Source organism: Coregonus clupeaformis, chromosome 35 (genome assembly GCF_020615455.1).
Source record: "Coregonus clupeaformis isolate EN_2021a chromosome 35, ASM2061545v1, whole genome shotgun sequence".
In the NCBI taxonomy this organism is placed as follows: domain Eukaryota; kingdom Metazoa; phylum Chordata; class Actinopteri; order Salmoniformes; family Salmonidae; genus Coregonus; species Coregonus clupeaformis.
This window is the reverse complement of record NC_059226.1, coordinates 13,760,462-13,771,953: the sequence shown is the minus strand read 5'-3', so window position 1 is coordinate 13,771,953 and position 11,492 is coordinate 13,760,462. Positions and strand designations below refer to the sequence as shown.

The 11,492-nt window shown below is 42.5% G+C and overlaps 1 protein-coding gene across 1 annotated transcript in view; it reads right to left on the bottom strand.

Moving 5' to 3' along the window:
• Nucleotides 1–7,132: 7,132 nt before the first annotated feature.
• Nucleotides 7,133–11,492, bottom strand: part of LOC121550452 (serine-aspartate repeat-containing protein F) — a 6,877-nt gene continuing 2,517 nt past the window's right edge. The window contains 5 exon segments of the mRNA XM_045210852.1: nt 7,133–7,246; nt 8,829–8,865; nt 9,026–9,077; nt 10,030–10,098; nt 10,526–10,755. Of these exon segments, the coding sequence (XP_045066787.1) occupies nt 7,213–7,246; nt 8,829–8,865; nt 9,026–9,077; nt 10,030–10,098; nt 10,526–10,755 (422 nt within the window). The 3' untranslated portion in view covers nt 7,133–7,212.

The following is an 11,492-nucleotide window of genomic DNA, read 5'->3' as shown; positions in this document are numbered from 1 at the left end:
GAACACTGTCTGAGTTTTCTCTACAGAGAACCTGAATCCCCACATTAATGCCCACTGCTCTACCTCATCAATTGCTTCCTGTACCGTCCTGACTATGTATGGTCAGTTTCGTCCCCTCTTCCATAAGGCTCCATCATCTGCAAATAAAGACCTCCCAATATCCAGCCGTACCTGAGAGTAAACATCATTGAGAACAAAAGATGACTAATCATGCTCCCCTGCGGTGTACCATTATCCACCAAGTGCATGCCTGTTAGAGACTTCCCCACCCTCACCTGGATAGACCTTCCAAACAGAAAGTCCTTTATCCAGTTGAACGTTCTGCCCTTGAGCAAGGCACTTATCCAGAGCGACTTACAGGAGCAATTAGGGTTAAGAGTGTCTGCTAAATGACTCAAATGTAAATGTGATGTTTGTATCCTGTATATAAGATCAAGCTTGACTAGCAACCCCTCCTTCTACACATAAAAAAAACAGCTACAACCGTCTCCTTGTTCACATGGACCTTCCTGGCCTCTGCTTCTAAGCAGAGCACTGGGTCCATAGTTCCCCTCCCCTTGCTCCCCTCCTTCCTGAACCCACTCTGATGTGGAGATACTAGCCCCCTGTTCTCCAGGAAGTAAGTTAGCCTCTCCATAATCATACGTTCCATAATCGTACATATATGTGATGTTAAGGTTATGTGGTTGTCTCACCTAGCTATCTTTAGATGAACGTACTTACTGTAAGTCACTCTGGATAAGAGCATCTGCTAAATGACAAAAATGCCAAATGTAAATGTTTTACATCCAGATCTCATATTACTGTATTTAATTATTTTATTTATTTTTTTCACATGTAAAAAATGTTTATGTCACAAATGTATCATTTGTACAGTTCTTTATTAAAAATGTAGTTATTGTAGTTACATTTGACTGTATAAAACCTAGCAGTGCTACATATTTCTCTGAGAATGAGGTGGATATATAGCATTTTGCAAAAAAACACGATTATTTGTCTCTCTGAAATGAAAACATCGATCGAAAATAGATTTTAAATATATTGTCTGTCACTGACCCACTGTCACGATCGTTCAAGGAAGTGACGGACCAAGGCGCAGCGTGGTAAGCGTACATTTTATTTAATTAACGTACTTAACACACACGAACAAAAACAACAAACCAAACGATACGTGAAGTCCTAGGTTAACACCAAAACAAACCATACATAACAAGATCCCACAATGACTAGTGCCAAACATGCTGCCTAAGTATGGTCCCCAATCAGAGACAACGAGAAACAGCTGCCTCTGATTGGGAACCACCCTGGCCAACATAGATCTACACGATCTAGATCAACAACATAGAAAATACAACATAGACACTACACACCCTGGCTCAACATTTAAGAGTCCCCAGAGCCAGGGCGTGACAGTACCCCCTCCCCCAAAGGCGCGGACTGCGACCGTGCCACACAAACACAAGAGGGTAGGGGCCGGGTGGGCATTCCGCCTCGGAGGCGGATCCGGCTCCGGGCGTGACCACCACCTTTTCTCCACCTCCCCGTTGCGCCCCTGGTCTGGTCTGGCCCCGCTGACTGGAGCTGGACTGGACACCGGTGGAGCGGATTGCTCAGGCTCCGGAGTGGAGCAGCTGACCGGTGCCGGACCAGGCACCGGTGGAACAGGCAGGGCCGTGCCGGACTGGACACACGCACCACTGGCTTGGTGCGGGGAGCAGGAACGGGCCGGACCGGGCTGACGACGCGCACCACTGGCCTGGTGCGGGGAGCAGGAACGGGCCGGACCGGGCTGACGACGTGCACCACTGGCTTGGTGCAGGAAGCAGGAACGGGCCGGACCGGGCTGACGACGCGCACCACTGGCTTGGTGCGGGGAGCAGGAACGGGCTGGACCGGGCTGACGACGCGCACCACTGGCTTAGTGCGAGGGACAGGAACAGGCCGGACCGGGCTGGCGACGCACACCACTGGCTTGAGTCCCCAGAGCCAGGGCGTGACAACCACCCCATGCCATGATTAGATAGTGAAATAAACACACCAATCTCTTTAATAATTTCCAAAAATCTATAGCGTTTTGGAATGAAACTCTTCGCATTTAGAGTTGGCGAACTAACAACTTCCTCAGGTGGCGAATTAGTCCCACATAAATTATCTTATGTGATATTAGTGACCAAAAATATGTAGGCAAATGAATCTCTATATTGAAAACAAATCAGAAAATTCTTGAACCCCATTTTGAATTGTAGACTTATTGTCAAACCAAAAATGTATGACAATCACTGGTTTTGGTTGCATATCAAAGTATAATGCATTCCTACTTGGACATGATAATTAGTTTAAATAATTTATTTATTGAATCACACCATTTTAATAGTCTAGTAAGCTTAGAATTAAGCACTTTGAATGGGTTTAGATATGACCACAAATTATATATATTGCTTGACCCCGCAACATAATTTTGGCGTGACCAAATCATAGGCTTGTGCCACCAACTAAATGTTTGGGGGAAAAGTTAGTATGGAGCCCTGTGTATGCGCTCACACAGAATATATAATATGTGAATTATAAGATCTGTATAAACGCACCGCACCAGCTCAATCTCCCATTGCTCAACGATATCTCGGGGTTGCCACGATATACATTCCGCAGAGGCGCTGGTTCAACTCTGTGTGCAATTAGGATCATTTAGTGGACTATCCGCAGGGTTGGGCAGATTACTTGAAAGTTACATGAAAAATAAAGTAAGCAGTAACGTAATCCTTTTGATTACTCAAAATGAGTATCGTAATCAGATTACTTTCACTTAAAACACCCAGGCATATTTTTTAACGTTTTTAAAAACATGCAACTAATTATTCCATTTAGTAACATGACTATTTCCAATTTGGGGACTAGTGTGAAAGCATACAGATCTTATAATTCACATATTCTATATTCTGTGTGAGAGCATACACAGAGAGCATACACAGGGCTCCATACTAACTTTTTCCTAACGTTTTCAATTGGTGGCACAAGCCTATGATTTGGTCATGCCACAATTGTATTGCGGAGTCAGAAAATATAAAGAAATTGTAGTTTAATGATCGTATCTAAACCCATTCAATGTGCTTAATTCTAAGTGTACTAGACTACTAAAATGGTATTATTCAATAAATAAATTGTTTAAACTAATAAACATGTCCAAGCAGGAATGATGATACTTTGATAATAGGCCTACAATTCAGAATAGCTTTCCAGATTTGTTTTCAATATAGGACTTCATTTGCCTGCATCTTTTTGGACACCAATTTTATTTAAATGTTTTAGTCATTTTAGCAGACGCTCTTATCCAGAGCGACTTACAGTTAGTGCATACATAATTTTTATATACTGGCCCTCCATGGGAATTGAACCCACAACCCTGGCATCGCAAACACCATGCTCTACCAACTGAGCTACATCCCTGCCGGCCATTCCCTCCCCTACCCTGGACGACGCTGGGCCAATTGTGCGCCGCCCCATGGGTCTCCCGGTCCTGGATACGAACCAGGATCTCTAGTGGCACAGCTAGCACTGCGATGCAGTGCCTTAGACCACTGCGCCACTTGGGAGGCCAAGGCTAATATCACATAAGATAATTCATGTGGGACTAATTCACCACCTGAGGAAGTTGTTAGTTTGCCAACTCTAAATATAGCCTAATTATTGCTGATAATTTGCTTTGTAATTGATAGCCTATTTAACAGTAAATCTAATGTAGCCTATAGGCCTGTGCACTCAGCGTGAATGGCTGACTTGAGCACCCTTCGCTCAATATCAAATCAAATTTTATTTGTCACATACTCTTGTTTAGCAGATGTTATAGCGGGTGTAGTGAAATGCTTGTGCTTCTAGCTCTGACAGTGCAGTAATATCTAACAAGTAATATCTAACAATTTCACAACATATACCCAATACACACAAAACTAGTAAGGAATGGGATTTAAGAATATATACATATATGGACAAGCAATGACAGAGCGGCATGGACTAAGATACAGTAGAATATTATAGAATAGAATGCAGTATATACGTATGAGATGAGTAGTGCAAGATATGTAAACATTAAAGTGACTAGTGTTCCATTTCTTAAAGTGGCCAGTGATTTCAATAGACAGCAGCAGCCTCTAATGTGCTAGTGATGGCTATTTAACAATCTGATGGCCTTGAGATAGAAGCTGTTTTTCATTCTCTTGGTCCCAGCTTTGATGCACCTGTACTGACCTCGCCTTCTGGATGATAGCAGGGTGAACAGGCAGTGGCTCGGGTGGTTGATGTCCTTGATGATCTTTTTGGCCTTCCTGTGACATCGGTAGTTGTATGTGTCTTGGAGGGCAGGTAGTTTGCCCCCGGTAATGCGTTCTGCAGACCGCACCACCCTCTGGAGAGCCCTGTGGTTGTGGGTGGTGCAGTTGCCGTACCAGGCAGTGATTCAGCCCGACAGGATGCTCTCAATTGTGCATCTGTAAAAGTTTGTGAGGGTTTTAGGTGCTAGGCCAAATTTCTTCAGCCTCCTGAGGTTGAAGAGGCTCTGTTGCGCCTTCTTCACCACACTGTCTGCGTGGGTGGACCATTTCAGTTTGTCGGTGATGTGTACGCCAAGGAACTTGAAGCTTTCCACCTTCTCCACTGCGGTCCCGTCGATGTGGATAGGGGGGTGCACCCTCTGCTGTTTCCTGAAGTCCACGATCATCTCCTTTGTTTTGTTGATGTTGAGTGAGAGGTTATTTTCCTTGCACCACACTCCCAGAGCCCTCACCTTCTCCCTGTAGGCGGTCTCGTCATTGTTGGTAATCAAGCCTACTACTGTTGTGTCGTCTACAAACTTGATGATTGAGTTGGAGGCGTGCTTGGCCACGCAGTCATGGGTGAACAGGGAGTACAGGAAGGGGCTGAGCACGCACCCTTGTGGGGCCCCAGTGTTGAGGATCAGCGAAGTGGAGATGTTGTTTCCTACCTTCACCACCTGGGGGCGGCCCGTCAGGAAGTCCAGGACCCAGTTGCACAGGGCGGGGTTCAGACCCAGGGCCTCAAGCTTAATGATGAGCTTGGAGGAACACTATGGTTTTGAATGCTGAGCTATAGTCAATGAACAGCATTCTTACATAGGTATTCCTCTTGTCCAGATGGGATAGGGCAGTGTGCAGTGTGATGGCGATTGCATCGTCTGTGGATCTATTGGGGCAGTAAGCAAATTGAAGTGGGTCTAGGGTGACAGGTAAGGTAGAGGTGATATGATCCTTGACTAGTCTCTCAAAGCACTTCATGATGAGGTGAGTGCTACAGGACGATAGTCATTTAGTTCAGTTACCTTTGCTTTCTTGGGTACAGGAACAATGGTGGCCATCTTGAAGCATGTGGGAACAGCAGACTGGGAAAGGGAGAGATTGAATATGTCCATAAACACACCAGCCAGCTGGTCTGCGCATGCTCTGAGGACGCGGCTAGGGATGCCGTCTGGGCAATATAAGCCGATAAATAAAATGTTGACCAACAGAAAGCTTGGTAACCTCTTCTTTTCAACATTAACAATGAGTTCAAAACAGTGTTTGAAATGTTGCACAATCAGAAAGTATTTTCTCTCCCACTACTCGGAGACAGAGTGAAAGTACACTGTAAAAAGGCTACAAACTAAGCATCAAGCAGCAACTCTATGGAGTCCAGATGACTGTCTGATTGACCAGTGGTCCAGGTGTAAATGGTATGGCAGCCTTACCTATTCATTCAATCCATTGGAATACAAAAGAAACCATCCACCCTTGATTGGCGATCAGCAGGACAATATAATCTTGCCGAGTTGAGAGCATGTGAGAAGTCTTGAGGGTGCGCGAAATGACAGCAATGCTGACAAAGTAAAAGGTTCGTATTGATGTTAGATTAAGTAATCCTAAATATAATCAGATGTTTTTAAAACATTAACTGTAATCCCGATTACAATTTTTAAAAAGTAATCTGGGTTGATTAGTTACTTCATTTTTGTAATCAGATTACATAAACCCCATTACATGTAATAGATTTCTACCCAACCTTACCTATGTGAATACCACTATATTAGAGGTATGTTAAAATGTTATGTAGTAATAGTATTCGACCCCAACTATGTTGACCTGTGAAGAACAAAGAAATATACTGAACAGACATATAAGCGCAACATGCAACAATTTCAAAGATTATACTGAGTTACAGTTCATATGAGGAGCTCAGTCAATTGAAAACAAATTAATTAGGCCCTAATCTATGGATTTCACATGACTGGGAATACAGATATGCATCTGTTGGTCACAGATACCTTTAAAAATGACTAAAACGCATTAAGAAGGAAAGAAATTCCACAAATTAACTTTTAACAAGGCACACCTGTTAATTGAAATGCATTCCAGGTGACTACCTCATGAAGCTGGTTGAGAGAATGCCAAGAGTGTGCAAAGCTGTCATCAAAGCAAAGGGTGGCTACTTTGAATAATCTCAAATATAAAATATATTTTGATTTGTTGAACACTTTTTTGGTTACTACATGATTCCATATGTGTTATTTCATAGTTTTGATGTCTTCACTATTATTCTACAGTGTAGAAAATAGTAAAAATAAAGAAAAACCCTGGAATGAGTAGGTGTGTCCAAACTTTTGACTGGTACTGTATATTCTACTCAATGACAGTCAACAATTTACACTGTAAGCTTATATTCCCCATTACAAAATATGAATCTTCCAATTGAAGCTGAAATGATAAATTACCCAGTGTTTTGTCATATCTGACAATATATTCTGTTCTATTATAGCCTGATTCTAGCTGCATTTTCCATTTGATGTGACAGTACACATAAAAACATTACAGCACAAATGTTTAAAACGTCCCTTTTAGTTTATTTCATACAACCCCACTGTGTTCAAGAAACACAGATATTACTTTAAAATATGAATGCATGTTCCTGAGAAGAAAACCATAAACCTGTCATCTAACAATAATACACAAATAGCTCAATTAAAGTTATTCTCATTACAACTTCTATAGGCTATCCATTATATCCAATATGTGTATCCAATCTATCCAATATCTCTATATCCAGTGTGCATGTTTGTGGTGTTCTCAGTCAACAACAAAAAAAGACAGAAAATAATTTAGAATTTATTAAAAGTGAAAATAATGACAGTGGTTGCAGCATCGTTCTTGGCCACATGGTGGCGACAGGGGCTTATTTGTCATCTTCGAAGACGTCAGCTACAGTCCTAACGGAGAAAAGGAGAAAAGTGGTTGGTTTATGTTCCATCAATCTTTGATTTTACTGCGCGTCAGTCTTCACATTTCTACTCACACGGGTAGCCCTATTGAAAGGATCACAGGGTGAGGTGCAGGTGAATTTGGGTGTGATAGCTTGCCATTTGGATATGCCAACACACAATACCCCATAATGACAGTGAAAACATGTTTTTAGAATTTTTTGCAAATGTATTGAAAATTAAATACAGAAATATCTCATTTACATGAGTATTCACACACCTGAGTCAATATTTTTGTAGAAGCACCGTTGCCGGCGATTACAGCTTTCAGTCGTCTTGGGCATGTCTATCAGCTTTGCACATCTGGATTTGGGGATTTTCTCCCATTCTTCCTTGCAGCTTTTCTCAAACTCTGTTAAATTAACGTTCCTGTTGGAACGTGAATCTTCGCCCTAGTCTAAGGTAGTTTGCACTCTGAAGCAGGTTCTCATCAAGGATTTGCCTGTAATTGGCTCAATTCATTTTTCCTCTTTATCCGTAACAGTCTCCCAGTCCCTGCTGCTGAAAAGCATCCCCATAGCATGGTGCTGCCACCACCATGCTTCACGGTAGGTATGATGTTAGACGGGTGATGAGCTGTGCCTGGTTTTCTCCAGACATAGCGCTTTGCATTCAGGCCAAAGAGTAAATATTTTGTCTCATCAGACCACAGAATCTTATGATCTCAGTCTTTCACTTTTTTTGCAAACTCCAGGCGTGCTGTCATGTGCCTTTTTCTCAGGAGTGGCTTCCATCTGGCCACTCTCCCATAAAGCCCAGATTGGCGAAGTGCTGTAGAGACTGTTGTCCTTCTAGCAGGTTCTCCCATATCAGCCAAGGAACTCTGTAGTTCTGTCAGAGTGGTCATTGGGTTCTTGGTCACCTCCCTGACCAAGGTCCTTCTTACCCGGTTGCTCAGTTTGGTCAGACAGCCACCTCTAGGCAGTTCCATATGTTTTCAATTTCCCAATGATGGAGACCACTGGGCTCTTGGAAACTTTCAACACTCTAGATATTGATTTATACCCTTCCCTAGATATATGCCTCATCACAATTCTATATGTATCTACGGACAGTTCCTTGGACTTCATGGTAATACAATTGCAAATATTTCTAAAAACATGTTTTCAGTTTGTCATTATGGGGAATGTTGTGTAGATGGGTGAGAAAAACAACCAATTGAATCTATTTTGAATTCAGGCTCTAACACAACAAAATGTGGAATAAGTCAAAGGGTATGAATACTTTCTGAAGGTCTTTCTAGCTACTTCCCTCGCCGTAACGTTAACAGAACTGCGAGAAAGCAGTGCTCGGCAGGCGGGGGCGAAAGACTGTGTACCGATGTACTGATACAGCTGCCCAGTGGGAAGCACCTCAGGTCGGCAGGCACCTAGATACAACATCGGTGTGCACTGGTCATTTGTACTGGCTTGTCGTTGTGCTTCTCGAAGGCAGTAATGTTAGCTAATTGGCATGTCACTAGAATGTTGATAGCTCACACTGAGGCATTCAAAAGGTGTTAGGTCACTGTGAAAGTGTAACCGTGTCTTACTTATAGATTGATCCAGTCAGCTCGTCCAGAAAACCACCTTGGGGAATAAAAACATACAGTTAACCTGATGTTTCTGCTGCCTGGCTTTCAACCCCAAACATTCCTCTAATAGCAGCTAATGACATGTCAACTGTTTTTTTGCAAGCAGCTCATACAATCATTCTTTATCAAACAACAGTCCCACACCCCTGTCTTACCTGGTTGGCAAAGAGTGCTGCAAACGGGACACACGTAGCAGAAGTTGCATATCTAAAAGAGAAAGAGCAGAGAAAGGGTAAGCCATCAGAGAAGGATAAGGAATAAGTGGAGGGAGGAGCTTCTCTGATCTGACTGTCATTGCATCATAACCATCCCTCTTGATGTCAAAAATCGTCATATTAAGATCAGCTTCCTACTTCCGAGGAGTATGTGAACGCAAAATTAGAGTCAACTCATCGTTATGATAAAAAGTGAACCCCACTATCAAATTATCTTTCGAGAGTCAACCAGTCCCACAGTTACAGGCATCATCATTTTTTACAACCCTCTCACCAGCCACTGTCCTGATTATTGCAAGTTATGCAGTAGTGATCATAACAGAGTTATGTGGTTGTCAGGATGTCTTTCAGTGTAGACAGCTGCACTGCATAGAGGCCCGCATGCCAAAGGAGGGCTCTGCCCAAGTCACCATATCGATATCATATCTGATTTCTGCTTAGTTCAAGGGTAACAGTGAGGTTTGATGATGATTTGGTCAGCTTGGTTTTGACTAGTCTCTCTTCTCACAGCCGCTGTATGGAGCGTGCAAAGCACACAGAGAGGTTTTGACTGGCTCTGTCTAGGACCTGAAGACTTGTGTTAACTTCCCAAGCTAATTATAATGCACAGTCTTGTGGTGCACAGATGACCCGGGTTCAAAACCCAGTCAGTCACATTTACATACTGTCTACACTCAGAAAAAAAGGTTTCCAAAAGGGTTTTTCGGCTGTCCCTGTAGGTGAACCCTTTTTTTGGTTCCAGGTAGAACCATTTTGGGTTCCATGTAGAACCCTCTGTGGAAAGGGATCTACAATTGGAACCCAAAACGGTTCTACCTAGAACCAAAAGGGCTCTCCCTGGAACCAAAAAAGGGTTATCCTACAGGGACAGCTGAAGAACCCTTTTGGAACCCTTTTCTCTGAGAGTGTAGGTTACTAGTGGTTGAATGGGAAGGTCATCTTACCTGGCAGGTGTCACAGTGCGCAGACTCATCTCCCTCTGCACAAGGACACTTGTCGCAGGTGTCACAGTGCTGAGAGAGAGAGAGAGAGAGATAAAGAGATGAGAGAGAGAGAGATAAAGAGATGAGAGAGAGAGATAAAGAGATGAGAGAGAGAGAGAGAGAGAGAGATAAAGAGATGAGAGAGAGAGAGATAAAGAGATGAGAGAGATAAAGAGATGATAGAGAGATAAAGAGATGAGAGAGAGAGAGATAAAGAGATGAGAGAGAGAGAGAGAGAGAGAGAGAGAGAGAGAGAGAGAGAGAGAGAGAGAGAGAGAGAGAGAGAGAGAGAGAAAAAAAGGTGAGGGAAAAGAAGAGCGAGGGAGTGAGATAATTTATGCCATTTTTAACAAGGGTGGGGGAATACCTATTAAAAGGGTGCAAATTGTTTTAGCAATAAATGTAACGACATCCACAAACACCAAACTGGTATTTCTATCTAGATGGTGAGACCCACCTCACAGTATTCACAGTATGAACAGAGGGATCCTTTGTGATATAGGTGACCGTCATCGTCCTCTTCATCGTCATCTTCATCATCATCATCGTCGTCATCATCATCATCATCATCAGCTGCAGCGGGAGCATCATCATCATCATCATCGTCATCATCGTCATCGTCATCAGCTCCAGCGGGAGCATCATCATCATCATCATCATCATCGTCATCATCATCATCGTCAGCGTCTGAAAAAATAAGTTGTTAATTCCCATCATAACACGTATGTGTGTATCTGTAAATTTTCTGTGATAGTGTTTATGAATGTATTTTTGTTTTTGTAGCAAGGAGATAGTGTATCAGAATGGCAGTGTAGAGTTAATTCATACTGTACAAAACCTCATTTCCTACATACAGTCCCACATGCACTCACTAGTTCTACACGCTCATATACTGTAGACAGACACAAATTCTAACAACATACACAAACCAGTACAATGTACAGAATACCTCACAGAAGATACTTTGTAAACACAAATACACATAGGTAGATTATAATCAAACGCCCATAGAGAAAAGTCCAATCATTTTAAAGATATATAGGTTCACACTCAGTATGATCATACAGTAAACCATTCCACACAAATCCATCCTGTTCATTTGACTCAGAATTTGTTTCAGTACTATCTCCCACCTTTCTCATACTACACAGACTTACTCCATGCATGTAGTCAGTCACCAAACCAATGACTCCAGGCAACAACAGAAGTACATCCATGCAACTCATCATGATCAATTGATTTATTCTATGATTGAAAGTAGGGTTAGAGAGACATGATCAGAGGTGATATTTTCTCACAGTTTTCACAGAAAGGGGTTGTTTCACAGTCAACAAAAAAGAAATAAACACAATCCACATAGAAATAAGAACAGATTCAAACACACTTCTATTCATGCAACACCTGGAGGAACTGTCATCTCTTAC